At 42.7% G+C, this 15,857-nt stretch overlaps 1 protein-coding gene across 4 annotated transcripts in view; it reads left to right on the top strand.

Moving 5' to 3' along the window:
• The window catches only part of LOC134342688 (rho GTPase-activating protein 39-like), a 234,955-nt gene that overhangs the window by 171,031 nt on the left and 48,067 nt on the right, over nt 1-15,857 (top strand). Inside the window, exon 2 of one of the 4 annotated variants that reach the window (XM_063041109.1) lies at nt 14,275-14,520. The exons of 1 other annotated variant lie outside the window; for it this stretch is intronic. In XM_063041109.1, coding sequence (XP_062897179.1) covers nt 14,510-14,520 — 11 coding nt within the window. In that variant the 5' untranslated portion in view covers nt 14,275-14,509. Of the gene's footprint in view, nt 1-1,551; nt 2,718-12,702; nt 12,928-14,274; nt 14,521-15,857 lie in introns of those variants that run through there. 2 more of the 4 variants (XM_063041108.1, XM_063041111.1) reach the window with 2 other exon arrangements.

A 15,857-nucleotide genomic window follows, 5' to 3' on the forward strand; every position in this document is an offset into this window, starting at 1 on the left:
GTCGCAGGAAAGCAGCTTTCATCATCGGGGACCCCCACCATCCAGGCCTGGCTTCTTGCAGCTGCTATCAAAAAGGAGGTACAGGAGCCTCAGGACCCACACCACCAGGTTTAGGAACAGTTATTACCCTACAACCATCAGGCTCCTGAACCAGTGTGGATAACTTCAGTCACTCCACCACTGAACTGATTCCACAACCTATGGGCTCACTTTCAATATTTATTTATTTATTATTTTGTGGTTTGTTTTCTTTTTTTTTGTATTTTCACAATTTGTTGTCTTTTGCACATTGGTTGTTTGTCTCTGCAGTTTTTCAATTTGATGTTTCTTTGCATCTACTATGGATGCCCTCAAGAAAATGAATCTCAGGGTATAGTATAGTGACATGTATCTACTTTGATAATAAATTTACTTTGAACTTTGAAACAGTAATACTCGGATGCACATTCGGCAGCTTCAGTTGGACGCTCTCTGTACCAGGAGCATGGACCAAGGAATAAACTCTCACTTCAGTTATGCTCTGAATTGAAGTGCCCAGCATACCTCATCGGATGCTTAAAGCCACTTTATAAAACCGTGGTTGGCTTTTCTCTGGATATTTTTTGAAAAAAAATTTACTTCATATCAGTGGAGGAAAAAATTGCTATCGGAAACTGGGCAACTATCCCTTGAAAGTTCAAATGATTTTAAAGCTGAAATTACCAAACTATTATTAATACGGATAATTTCAAAGAATTGCAGTTCTTTGCTAGCAAACTGCCTTTTCCAAAAGCTCCCTTCTGGAAAGCAGTACAGGTTATTAAAACAAAACGGTAACACAATCTCAAAAGTTTCTTCCCCCAAGCAGTTAATCTGATCAACCATTCTAGTTCGTGCCCCACCCCCCTCGGTCATTGCACTGTAAATACTTTAAACCACTTTTTATATTGCTGTTTATGTCGTACATGCTGGTATATCAGAATTAGGTTTTAATATCACCAGTATATGTTGTGACATTTGTTGTCTTTGTGGCAGCAGTACAATGCAATACATAATAAAGACAAACACGTGAATTACTCTATATATAAATGCAAAGATAAAATTTTTTTAAAAAGTAGTGAAGTAGTATTTGAGTGTTCAGTGTCCATTCAGAAATGGGATGGCAGGGAGCAGAAACTGTTCCTTAGTTGCTCAGTGTGTGCCTTCAGGCTCCTGTACCTCCTACCTGATGGTAGCAATGAGAAGAAGGTGATGGAGGGTCCTTTGTGATGGATGCCACCTTTTTGAGGCATTGCTCCTTGAAGATGACTTGGGTACTACGGAGGCTAGTGCCCATGAGGAGCTGACTAATTTGTCAACTCTGCAGTTTATTTTGATCCTGTGCAGTAGCCCAGCCCCTCCATACCAGACAACAATGCAGCCAGTCAGAATGCTCTTCATTGGTACATCTGTAGAAATTTGCAAATGTCTTTGGTGACAAACCAAATCTCCTCAAACTTCTAAAAGAAAAATATAGCCGCTGCCATGCCTCCTTTGTAACTGCATCGGTCTGTCGAGTCCAGGATAGATCCTCAGATATTGACACCGAGGAACATGGAATTGCTCACTCTCTCCACTTCTGATCCCTTCACAACGACTAGTGTGTGTTCTCTTGTCCTACCTTTTCTGAAGTCCACAATCAGTTTTTTGGTCTTAATGACATTGAGTGCAAGGTTGTTGCTGTGACACCACTCAACCAGCTGATTTATCTCGCTCCTGTACGCCCTCTCATCACCATCTGAGATTCTGCCAACAGTCAGCAAATTTATAGATGGCATTTGAGCTATGCCTAGCTACACAGTCATGGGAGTAGAGCTGTGGGCTAAGCACACACCCCTGAGGTGATTATATATTTATGAACACTTCTATATAATTCTGTATAATGTATAATTGCTGAATGTTGTTCTTGTAGCACCAACACTCCACAGCAATCTCTTAATAGATTTAAATGTATCTGGTGAATAAAGTTGATCCTTCAGCTTGTTCCCCTCTGCTGGGCTTTTTGGAGAGGCCGGGGATCAGTGAAAAGCACTAAGGGGAAGCCGATCAGCAAAATTGTACAGTAGTTGCAGAGACAGCAAACTTGTCAGCTCAGCAGCCCTAATAATCCTTCATCTCTGTCGCAAATCATTTCTGTGTTTGCTGTCTGCTGGGTTTAATTTCCACATCGAGGGTATGAGAAAATAAGACCTGCTGTGCGCTCTCCTGGTGCCAGTGTGGTGTGTTCATCCTCTGTGCAGCTGCAAACGAGGCCCAAAACACCCTGTCCATTGACAGCCTTGCATTAAAGTGCTGGTTGTATTCTTGTGGTGTGGGTTTAAAAAAAACTGCGAGGGAGGGAACAGCAAACACGGATCTGATTTGGACGGGCTGTCAGCTCGTGTTTGTGTTCTGGTGGTTTGTGTCTTTGCACATTGGACTTGCTTCTCTTTTGTCTTATTAAGTGAAAACCTCACCTCAAAAAAATAATGTGGATACGAGCGGCTGGCTGATAGTTGTGTTGTGGAGACTGCAGAGTTTGCTAATCTTGTGTGCTGAGAGCTGAATAGATAGTTCACCTTGGATTACAAAAGGAATTTTGATGCATATCACAGATTGCGTCCTTCAGGGCTGTTTGGAGAGAAGTCTCCCTCACAAGGTTTGAAATTGCAGATGTCGGCAGGAGGATTTTGCAACAAATTTTCACCTCCCTGGGCTGGGTGAGTATATGACTCCAGCGGCTGGGGGAACACAGTGTTCGGCAGAAGTCAGTGAGGGGCAATGTCTCAGCAGAGATGTTTCAAGAATTTTAAAACCCCCGTGAAGCATTTTTCACATAATTCAGTAGGGTTGCTTTAGAACTGGAATTGTATTTTTGTGGGAATGATAGTGAATAGTTGTGTTTGTTTGATAATGGGATAAAATATCCTTCTCCTTCCTTGGAATTGTATTTTTATCACCAGCTGCCAGGTCCGATGTGTTTAGACTTGTGATTGCATGTGAAATAGGTATCCAGTACTGTTCTCTTCTGCTACTTCTATTTCAACCTGTGGCCTCTTCAGTCCTTGAAAATCATACAAACTACACCACAGAAACTGTCCCTTCAGCCCATCTAGTCCATGCCGAACTTTTTATTTTGCCTCGTCCCATCGACCTGCACCTGCACCATAGTCCTTCCTGCGTCTCCCTTCCATGTACTTATGCAAACTTCTCTTAAACGTTGCAATCGAGCCCACACCTGCCACTTCCACTGGCAGCTTGTTCCACACTCACACCACACTGAATGAAGAAGTTCCCCCTCAGGTTCCCCTTAAATATTTGGCCTATATTTTCAATCCTCCAATCTATTCACTGTCCTCCCTACCCCTGGAAGGTTGCATTAAGTCCAGGTCCCTGATCATGGGCAGAGCCCTAACTACAGATCTGACTGCCGATCTGCTGCCTCACTTTCCCTCCACCCTGATACTGGTGGTCATCTGTAGAAAGGGCACAGTTTGAAAACCTTTGGTAACTCAGTTTCCCTTTCCTTGGATGCTGCCCGGATTCCTGAATGTTTCCAGAATTTTCTACTTTTCCTTGTTGACACCTTTATTTATTTTTGCCCTATAGTTGTTGAGGCTACATTTAAACTACCTGTACGGTATCATTCTCTTTAGCCCATTTCCTTTGTTACTCTTTCCACTCCCTCCACCACCTTCTTCTGGCTTCTGCCCCGTTCCTTTCCAGTCCAGATGAAGGGTCTCGACCCGAAACATGGGCTGTTTATTCATTTCCGTTGATGCTGCCTGACCTGCTGAGTTCCTCCAGCATTTTATGTGTGTGTTTCTCTGGATTTCCAGCATCCCACATCTTCCCCTCCAGTCCTTTGTTTGAGGTCCTGTCATCGAGAATTCCCAAATCCGACTCCAGCAAAATAATTGGATTTGGCACCAATACAGAAACTCTTGCTCCCGGCCACGTTGTAATAATGCAGGTCTCCTTTTTTGCAGGAAGTGTTGGAGCATTTTGTCTGCATTGCTCCAGATTTCCAGCATCTGTAGAACCTCTTGAGTTTATCAACAAAAACAGTAACTTATTTCTGCGTTTTGCCATTTAACATAGCAAAACAAAAATGGTCTTTCAAAGGAAGATTATCAAACAAGGCAAATACAGAAGTAAAGTTCAAAGTAAATTTATTAACAAAGGACATGTATGTCATCATATACAATGCTGAGATTCATTTTCTTGTGGGCATACTCAATAAATCTGTTAAACATTAGGATACCAGGAAAAAGCAGTTTTTAGGAGTGTTTCACATGATCGTGGAATGGAACATAGAACAACATAGAACATAGAAATCTACAGCACATTACAGGCCCTTCAGCCCACAATGTTGTATCGACCATGTAGCCTACTCTAGAAGCTGCCTAAAATTTCCCTAGCGCATATTTTTCTAAGTTCCATGTACCTATCTAAGAGGCTCTATAAAAAAACCTATTATATCTGCCTCCACCACTGCTGGCAATGCATTCCATGCAGGTACCACTCTCTTTGTGAAAAACTTACCCCTGATATCCCCTCAGTACCTATTTCCGAGCACCTTAAAACTATGCCCCCTCATGTTAGCCATTTCAGCCCTGGGAAAAAGCCTTTGGCCATCCACACGATCAATGACCATAATAACTTTATACACCTCTTTTAGGGCTTATTTAGGAATGCAAAGCTTGATGTCCAGCAGCTGAAGATATGGGCACCAAAAGGGGAGCAATTGAAAGTGGTGCTGTGCAGGATGTTGAGATACATACACTCAGTGGCCACTTTATTAGGCACACCTGTACACCTCATTTTTAATGCAAATTGCTAGTCAGCCAATCATGTGGCAGTAAAAAAGTAACTCATTGCAAAGATGTATGCAGACATGGTCAAGAGGCTCAGTTGTTCATACCAAACATCAGAATGGGGAAGAAATGTGATCTAAGTGACTCTGACCATGGAATGATTGTTGGTGCCAGATGAGGTGGTTTGTGTATTTCAGGAACTGCTGATCTTCTGGGATTTTCACGCATAACAGTCTGTTGAGTTTATCAAGAATGGTATGAGGAAACAAAAACATCCAGTGAGCAGCAATTCTGTGGGCGAAAATGCCTTGTTAATAAGAGAGGTCAGAGGAGAATAGTCAGACTGGTTCAAGCTGACAGGAAGGTGACAGTAACCCAAATAACCACATGTTACAACAGTGGTGGGCAGATGAGCATCTCTGAATGCCCATCACATTGAATCTTGAAGTGGATGGGTTACAGCAGCAGAAGGCCATGAACATAAACTCAATGACCATTGCCTTAGGTACAGGAGAGAGCTAGTAAATTAGCCGCTGAGTGTATGTGTCTGTGGATAAAGAGCGCATAGGGTTAGATGGTCTGAGTTTTGCATCTGTCTCCTCTGGGAACGCTCAGTTTGCATGCAAGGCTGATGATCGCCCAACTAATTAAGGAAATCGTTCTTGGAAAGTTGTCCTTTCAATTGGCATCATGGTTGTGGGCCAGAACTGCAGTAGATTTGTTTAAATTAAGGAGCAAACTAACTGACTGCCAAAATAAATAATTTTTTTGTGCAGAATCAGAAGCTGCTTGAAATTGGAACTGTTTCTGTCTGAACAATCAGTTCCGCCCCCGCCCCCCCCGCCACCACCAAGAAGAGTGAAATTAACTGGCAAAGCCAAACAGTTCTGCTTGATCATGGCTTAAAATCCATTTAATTTAATCAAAAGGATAAGCACAGAGAGATTCTGCAGATGTTGGAAATCTAGAGATAACACACACAATGTATTGGAGGAACTCAGCAGCATCAATGGAGAGGAATGAACAGTGAACGTTTTGGGCCGAGACCCTTTATTGGGACTGGAAAGGAAGGGGGAAGAACCAGAAGAAGGTGGTGGGGGGAGGGGAAGGAGTGCGAGTTGGCAGGTGATAAGTGAAAACAGGTGAGGGAGACAAAATGAGAAGCTGGGAGGTGATAGGTGGAAGAGGAAAAGAGCTGAAGAAGGAGGAATCTGATAGGACAGGAAAGTAGATAATGGGAGAAAAGGAAGGAGGTGGGGCAGCAGAGGGTGGTGATGGGAAGAGAAGGGGTAAGATGGAAGCCAGAACGGGGAAAGGAAAAAGAGAGAGGAGGGAGGAGGAGAAATTACTGGAAGTTAGAAAAATCAATATTCGTGTCTTCAGTTTGGAAGCTACCCAGATAGAATATGAGGTATTGCTCTTCCAACCTGAGTGTGGCCTCATTGTGAAATTAGAGGTGGTCATGGAGTGAAATGTTGGAGTGGAATTAGAGAGTAGAACCAAAATGGGGGCTGCCAGGAAAACCCGCGTTTTGTGGTGGATGAAAGAAAAGGGGAAAAAAGCTCATTTATAAACCCGTCTGCAATGCTTAAGAGATATTTCATATGGAGTTCAGAGATATTTTAATCCATTCAAGAGCTTTCGGAATTACTGGGGAGGACAGGACTTTTGAAGTCACTTTATCTCACTACTTAACAATAGATAGAAGTCCAGAGGATTATTCAGATACAATTTAGGTTTATCACGTCAACCAAACACCAAATTTGGGATTATTTTTGCTTCAGCACTACGTGTGAATATGTCGTAGGATTGGCCTGTCATCTGAGGAATAGATGACCTTCTTTCCCCCTAACTGCATAGGTGGTTGCTAGTTTGAACCTCGCATATTTAATGATTCATGAATGGACAATGATTATGGACATGTTTCTTTCTGGTTTGATTAGTTGTTACGTTACGTGAGTAGGTAATCTTGTGCCAGCACAGAGTGCCATCCACATTAACCACTATTTACCCAAAACCATTTCCCCTCTCTCCTCCCAGGCAGGAATCCAATGGTTTTGTAGTTGATAGCAGCATGACTTTTCTCCGAGGAGGAAAAAAAAGTCTATTATCCCTGTGTGCCTTGGGAAAGGGGTAACCTTTGATGCCTTATTAATCAAGAACCTATCAACCTCAGCTTTAAATATACCCAGTGACTTGGCCTCCATAGTCGTCTGTGGCAAAGAATTCCACAAATTCAACCCCCTCTGACTAAAGGAGCTCCTCCTCGTCTGATCTATAGGGGTGTCACTGTGTACTGAGGCTGTGCTCTTTTCCCACTAATGGAAATATTCTCTTCATGTACACTCTATCTAGACCTTTCAATATTGAATAGGCTTCAGTGAGACCCCTCTCCCCACCTCATTCGTCTAAACTCCAGCAAGTACAGGCCCAGAGCCATCGAAAGCTCAACCCTGGGATCATTCTCGTGAACCTCCTCTGGACCCTCTCCAATGCCAGTACATCCCTTCTTGGACGTGGGGCCCAAAACTGCTCACAGTACTCCGAATGGGGTCTGACCAGTGCCTTATAAAGTCTCAGAATTACCTTACCTTTTTACTCTTGTCCTCTCGAAATGATTGTTAACAGTGCATTTCCTTTCCTCACCACACACTCAACCTGCAAGTTAACCTTTAGAAAATCTGGTGCTAGAATTCAAAAGCTAAATTCATAGTTTTATGATCCTATAAAGCCACAACATTGTCTGCAGAGTCAGTCCAGATCATGCTGACAGCTTTGAGCGGGTTGACTTTGTGGATTTTGAGGTAATGGGTTAATGTATCAAGATGAGGGTTCTGCCCTGTTTGTGGATGCTCTTGATTTGAAAGTGGTGTTGTGCTTTGTGGAAAAGGGTGGGATTAAACTGGCTTATTGTGCCCTTCCTACACAGCCTGCTAACAGTTGTTGTTGAGACGTGGAGAAGAATGATCATTTGGGCCAAGTGCTGTGAACCCATGGGACTATAATTCCAACAAGAGGCTGTTGCCGGGAAGAGTTTATTGATCCTTGTCGAATAAATGGGGGCTTTTATTCCACACTCCATCAGAGATTAACTATTGCCTGAAGGTTTCTTGTAATTTAAGAACAGTGATAATTCATTCCTAATTCCACAGCTGTTTTTCTTTATTTCTTCAAAACAGTTGGTCAGATATATCCTCTGGTCGTTTTAACTGTGAGCATTATTTTTTTTTGGTTGGATTGTGTTTTCTATTCTCCTTCCCTTCACGGATTCTTCCCATAAGACATACGAGCAGAATTATGCCATTTGGTGCTTGGTGTCTGCTCTGCCATTCAATCATGGCTGATTTATAGCAGAATTAGGCCATTTGGTCCATCACATCTTCTTGGTATTCCACTATGGCTGATCTATTATCACTCTTGACACCCGCTCTCCTGCCTTCTCCCCATGACCTCTGACTGCCTGACAAAAGTCTATCAACCTCTTCAAAGACTTGACCTCCACAGCCACCTGTGGCAATGGATTCCACAGATTCACCTTCTCTGGCTAAAGCATTACCTTCTCATTTCTCTTCTAAAGGGACGTTCTTCTATTCTGAGACTGTGCCCACTTCCACCACCTGCCCAGTCCTCAGCATTCACGTGGATGATGTCACCTTGCTCTCCATCTCTGTTGGATGAAATTACAAATAAAGCACTTCCTCACAGCCTGCACCCAAGCAGTAGATTTAAAAGTACTGTCATTAGAGCAGTACACCGCAGTACAAGCCCCTTGGTCCAATATTGTACCACCCTTTTAACCAAGATCAATCTAACCCAGCCCTCTATTTTTCTGTCTTCCATTGCCTATCTATGTTTCATAAACGCGCCTAATGTATCTGCCTCTACCACTACCACTACCCCTGGCAGCATGTCCCATGCAGTCACCACTCTCTGTGTTTAAAATAAAAAGTTACTTCTGATATCCGCCCCCCCCCCCGACACCCCATACTTTCCTCCAGTCATATTAAAATTTTGCCCCCTTGTATTAGCCATTTCCACTCTGGGGCAAAGTCTGTAGATACTCACTCCATCTGTGCTTCTTATCATTTGTACCCCTCCATCAAGTTACCTCTTATCCTCCTTCATTCCAGAGAGAAAGCCCTAGTTTGTTCAATCTATCCTCATAAGACATGCTCTCTAATCCAGGCAGCATCCTGGTAAATCTCCTCTGCACCTTCTCTAAAGCTTCCACATCCAGGGCCGGCTGGTGGAACAACAACATCGGCGGTGGACCTGGGAGCGGAGGTTCCCGGGTTTGAAACTAGTTGGGTCCGCTCCCGAGTACGCTTTCCATCCGTGCTGGGTTGAGTGTCGAGATCTCAACTCGACCTCGTAAAACAAAGGGAAAATACTGTGAAAATGTCTGTGTGAGGAGTGTCACACAGTCTCTCTCTCTCTCCATGCCTGGTAAAAGCCATGAAAAAGACATTATCACGGACATGCACACTCACAGGCTCACACGCACACAGGCCAAGAAAAAAAACTACCACGTCCTTGAATAATGAGGCGACCAGAACTGAACACAATATTCCAGGTAGTTGTGGTCTGAAATGTTCTTAAACAATAACAATGGAAAATCACTGGGCAGTGCAACTGGGAGAGAGGTTGAGCTGCACAATAGTCTAACAATAGTCTGGTCTAACCAGGATTTTACAGAGTTGCAACATTACCTCACAACCCTTGAACTCAATCCCCCAACTAATGAAGGGCAACAAATCATACACCTTCTTAACCACCCTATCAACTTGCAACTTATTATTCCTTAAAACACTCCCACCCCCCCGTATATATAAAGTCTCTATTTCCTTTGTCATATTACAAGGTAAACTAAAATATGAACTGGGTATTAACAAAGAACAGTATTTAGTTTCGGGTTAATCAGATTTGTCGGGGGTTGCTGAAGCAGCGTGGCTCGAAGGGTCATAAGGGCCTACTCTGTGCTGGTTTGGAAAATAAATATTTTACTGTCGTAGTTCTGCTTTTTGGTTTAAAAAATGCAACTTTCAAAATGTAATTTTTTTTCCCTCATCGACCACTAACCAAAAGCTTTTGTTTGTAGGCGTGAAATAGCTGTTCATTTTTGAAAATGCGTCGAAGGATGGAGAATTATTTTGTAATTGTAGTAATTAAGGCAATTACTTAAAATAATGAAGGCAGTGGACAATTTTGAGTGTGCAGGTATCATTTACTGATATGGCATAATTTAGTTACTGAAACCAAGGGTTAGTTTGCCAAATGTTGCTTTTAGTAATAGAATATGTACTATTTTGCCAAAGGTGATAATTAAAGAGCAGCTTTGTCACATGTACATCAAAACATACAGTGAAGTGTGAATCAAAAAACAGCCCTGATCGTAACTGAATATAAATTTCAAGCTTTTAGAATCATTATAGCCAAGTCAAGTCAAATTTATTTATACAGCACATTTAAAAACAACCCGCGTTGACCAAAGTGCTGTACAGATTATAGATACATTCCTTACACAATTAGGATATAGGGCAATTTGGATAATTAAGTTAGTGTTTCTTGAGATTCATTTTCTTGCAGGCATTCGCAAGAGAATAAAGAAGTACAACAGAATCCATGAAAAACCATACATGACAAAGGCAGGGTACCTGAAAATGAGTCTAGAGCAGGGGTTCCTAATCCGGGGTCCATAGACTCCTTGCTTAATGGTATTGGTCCGTGGCATAAAAAAAATGTTGGGAGCCCCTGGTCTACAGACTGTGGAGTCAGTTCCACACAAGACGAGTGAAGCTGCCATGCCAATCCAGAAGCCCACTGTCTACAGGGCAACAGATGTTCCTGAATTTGGTGGTGTTGGGACCCAAGACAGCTGCCCCATGGTAGTAGTGAAAGAGAGGGTGACAGGTCACACGCAGGCAGATGGATGGGCGAAGATCGGGGATTTTGGCAGGCTCAGAGTAGTGGGGCTGAACTCCAGCTTCTTTTCCACTCTTGGGTCTTAATACTTTAACCTGGCTTGACTCTTTAGTCGGTGATGGTCGACCTTTGTGTGCCTCAAAGTACCGTACCTGCATTCCTGAGAGCCAAGTTCGCTGAATCTTTCAAGAAATCGTAAAATTGCTAGTTCGTTTAGACGGAGCTCTGTGGGCAGTTTTCATGGTCTGGTTTGTTCTCTTAGTTTTGCCTTCGTATGTGAAAGAGGAATACAATAAAACACCAAAGTAGCGTTATTTCTTCATCTGATTTGCACTTATCTCACAAAAAGTAATGAAAATGGCTCAGTCTGTCATGGATAAAGCACCCCCCACCATTGAGTACATCTACATGGAGTGCTGTCGCAGGAAAGCAGCCTCCATCATCAGAGATCTCCTACTACCCAGGTCATGCTGCCTTCTCGTTGCTGCCATCAGGAAGAAGGTACAGGAGCCTCAGGACCAACACCACCAGGTTCAGGAACAGTTATTACTCTTCAACCATCAGGCTCCTGAACAAAAGGGGTTAACTTCACTTACCCCATCAATGAACTGTTCCCACAGACTATGGACTCACTTTCAAGGCCTCTTCATCTCATGTTCTCAATATTTATTGCTTATTTATTTATTATTATTACTTCCTCCTTTTTGTATTTGCACAGTTTGTTGTCTTCTGCACTCTGATTAAACACCCTAGTTGGGTGGTCTTTCATTGATTCTGTTATATACGTTCTATAGATTATTGAGTATGCCCACAAAAAAATGCATCTCGGGGTTGTATATGGTGACATATATGTACTTTGATAAACTTACTTTGAACTTGGATTTGTGGTTCCAGGAAGACATTTTCATAAACTTTAATTACTCAGTTCAAGTGGAGCTGGCAGGATTGCAGCCTCCCTGTGAAGGAGCCGGAATGGGTGGATCAGAAAACAACACTGCTGTTAAATGCAGAGTTTATGTGTGTGAGGGTTTTGTCCACTTAGGGCACACAGAGACATGAAAGCGTTTAGTATTCTAAACAGTTTGAATTTACGGGCAAAAGGAAGTGGATGCATTTGGGATGAGATATTTAACCAATTTAAAAACTTGGCAGCCTGTGGAAAGATCTGTTTAATTCTGCTTGTCTGAGATGTGTATGAAATAGATGAAAGAAGATATAAAGCAATTAGCTTTATTTGTCACATGCACGTTGAAACATTGTGAAGTGTGTAATTTGCGTCAAATCAAATCGGCAAGGATTGTGCTGGGGCAGTCTGCAAGTCCCCATCCTTCCAGTGCCAACCTAGTTTGTGCCCTCAACTCATTAATTAACCCTAATCTGTACATCTTTTGGAATGTGGGAGGAAATCGTAACACCCGGAGGAAACCCACGAGGTCACGGGGAGAATGTGCAGACTCCCTACAGACAGGGCAAGAATCAAACCCCAATCAGTGGTCACTGATAGCTGTAGGGTATTCATTTTGGTAGTTTTCCCAATCAACTCTTGTGCTATGAAATGGGAAGTATGTGGTGCTTGATCAAACTTAGAACCGCACAGATTGTCTGGGAGAAGCCTGGAGCCCAAAGCAGAAAATGGAACCCCGAGCTGGTGGTCGAGGGCCACACAGCAGAACACAGAACGTCTTACCTCGTGTGCTTCACTGCATTAGGTAACTGCAAGATGTTGTCAATGTGATTGATGGTTAATGCATTTAAAGAATTTAATATATTTAAATGGAAAAGTAGCCATATCTTTACAGTCAAGCTCTTGGTCCGTCAAAGCATAAAACACTTATGGGAGAGGAGACGGACAGAATGGGAACAGGGGACTGTTTCCTGATTGGTGTGCTGTGATAATTCTTATAGTCAATTGTTCCCTATTTGGGATGCACAGTTCTCTCTCATGTTAATGATGTGGTTGGAGGAGTTGTTACCAAAAATAGCACTGTATTTGGAAGGCATAGTCATCGGTGAGGATGGAACTGGAGCTTATGCAGGAGCGTTGATCAACCCAGTGCGTATAGTTAATGCAAATAGAATTCCATATGGAGCTAAGTGAGATCATTGTCTTCACATCCGAGAATGTCAAATCAGAACATCAGAGATGGAGGAGGAGAGGGAATCGGGTGTGAATGAATCACTAAAACCTTGTGTAAGTACAGAAACAAACATTGATCAGAAAAACTAATTAAAGAGTTTTTTATTTCAAGTGTGTTGGTGGTTGGAATTGAATAGTGAGTCTTCTCCAAGTTACAGCAGGCTTCTGATTATCTGAAATGTTTTTAACTCGTGCTGTTTGCTAGACTGAAACACTGCCATGAACTGAGACCACAAAATGGCAGGAGGTGACCGTGTCCATTCTGTTAGTCTCTGAAATATTGTTTTTACGTATGGCCTGTACATAAACACTGGTAACCTGCGGAAGGCCTCAGAAACAGTACTGAGGCACATATATATAACTAGGGTGCCCAAGACTTGGATAGTACTGTAGTAATTCTGTGTTTTGCACTGCACTGCTCCCACAAAAAGAAATCAAATTTCATGACATATGTGAGTGATGATAAACCTGATTCTAATATGGGTCTCTATTGTGGACTGAGAGTGGGAAGGGGCAGGGAGAGGGGAATCATCATTGCGAGAAGCGGGAGGGGAGGGAGCGGAAAGCACCAGAAAGGTATTTGGTAATGATCAATGAACCGATTGTTTAGAATCAAATGACCTTGCCTGGTGTCACAGGGTTGGGTGTGTCTGCATTTGTGCTACCCCCTGCCCCTGGCACTCCTCCTCTGCCACCTGTCCCACACCGCTGCCGTGACACTCTACCCTTGCCATCCCAACATCCTTTGCTCCCGCCAGATTTACAAACTCGCTTTTCACTTCATGCTGACAAATACAGTACTGTGCTAAAGTCTTGGGCACCCTAGCTCTATATATGTGTCTCAAACTTTTGTACTGTACTGTACGTACTTTGGTGCTAAATTTACTTTGAACTTCGAAATCGGCATCATGGTCAGCACAGGTGGTGTTCTCAAGAGACCGAAATTCTGAAAAGTTCTGTATTCTTTATCAGTGGTTGAGAGTTCATCCAAAAAAAAAGTGTTTGAAATGATAAATCGATTTCACAGGGTTAATACAAATAAACTATCTCCAGTGCAATATTGTTACTTCAGTTTAAGAGTTAAACCATTGAGAAGGGACTGTTCCAATAGGTCCACATTCCGATACTAAGTGTACACAGGAAGACAGACCTTTCTGTTCCTTTTGGCCCTGTTCCACTGCATGCTTTACTTTCTCTCTGCTGGCTTTCTGGTTAGAAGTCTGCTCGTTTTTGTACGGAGTTTCAGCTGGAAGAGCTGGGAAGTTAAGGTTTGAATCGATGCTGCGTTTACCTTGTTCTGGAAAGTAAGAAATTAAGACAGTAACTGAATTGACATTGATTGGCTGGGTGAAGATATTGTAAAAATTATGTGTATTTGCATATCCCTGTGCTTAACCTCAGAACATCTCCAGGTGTTTAACAGCCAAACTTGTGCACAGCGAGTTCTCATAAATGGCAATATGAAAGTCAACTTCTGGTCTTAGCCCAAAACGTCGACTGTTTAGGCTTTTCCCTCGACGTGTGGCTTTGGATTTCCAGCATCTGCAGACTTTCTCATGTTTGTGAACACTTAGTTCTTAGTTCTTCAGCATTTTGTCCAGGTGTGCACCTCCGACAGTGAAGCATTCCTTTGTGGATGGATTTTCCGTGAGTATTAACGACTGCCTTGGAATTTGTGGATGGATTTTCCATGAGTATTAACGACTGCCATTAGAATTATTTTATTATTTTGTGCCGTTCCTGCACCCCAGGACAAACAGGTGACCTTATTGTCCTGCCCTTATCCATCTGTTTTCAGAGCCAAGGCTAAAGCACAAGCTAATTTAAGGTTGCAGCTTTCCTCAGCATCTTACTAACGAAATTCCATCACTTCCTCTTGTCTATAAATAGCAGTGCTGATGATCACTCCATGGGGCCAAGGACATTCTTCTGAAATTATGGGCATAGGTACAAAGCCATAAATGCAGCTTTAACATGGACAGGGTTTCGTACTTTGTACAGTGTCAACCTTTGCACCCTGAAGGCTTGTCGACCAGCTTCTCTCTGGTTCATCCAATGCTTAAATTTTGAAAATGGACAACATCAGAATCAGCTTTATCATTACTGACCTGTTTCATAGAACTAACTGTACAGGCCCTTCAGCACAAGATTGTGCCAACCTTTACAACCCCAAGCTCAATCTAAGCCTTCTGTCCCACAGAGCTCTCCATTTTTCTATCATCCATGTGCCCACCTAAGTGTTTCTTAAAAATGCCCCTAATGTGGCCGTCTCTACCACTACCCCGGCCTGCACTGTTCTATGTTCTATGTTAATACACCGTTCATATTTTTTTTACTTTGTACACAGTATTGAAATAAGTATGTTCTTAGCCAGTAAATAGAGATCTTCAAATTTTATGTGTATGTGTGTGTGTGTGCGCGTATTAGTTCAAGAGCCGTGAGGTAATGTTGCAACGCTATGAAATCCTGGTTAGACCTCACATAGAATATTGTGCATCTCAACCTCCCTACCAGCTGCACTGCCCAGTGATTTTTCCATCACTGCTGTTTAAGAACATTTCAAACCACAGCTACCTGGAATATTGTGCTTAGTTCTGGTCACTGCATTATAGGAAGGGTTTGGAAATGTTGGAGAGAGTGCAGAGGAGGTTTACCAGGATGCTGCCTCGATTAGACAGCATGTCTTATGAGGATAGGTTGAGCGAGCTAGGGCTTTTCTCTGTGGAGAGAAGGACGAAGAAAGGTGACTTGATAGAGGTGTACAAGGTAACAGGAGGCACAAATTGAGTGGATAGCCAGAGGTGTTTTCCCACAGTCGAAATGGCTAATACGAGAGGGCATAATTTTAAGGTGATTGGAGGAATGTTGTGGGGGGGATGTCAGAGTGAAGTTCTTTACACAGAGAGGGGTGAGTTAGTGGAACATGCTGCTGGGGTGGTGGTAGAGGTAGATGTTTCGGGGGCTTTAAGAGACTCTAGGATCGG

The sequence above is a fragment of the Mobula hypostoma genome, chromosome 2 (genome assembly GCF_963921235.1).
Source record: "Mobula hypostoma chromosome 2, sMobHyp1.1, whole genome shotgun sequence".
Lineage (NCBI taxonomy): Eukaryota > Metazoa > Chordata > Chondrichthyes > Myliobatiformes > Myliobatidae > Mobula > Mobula hypostoma.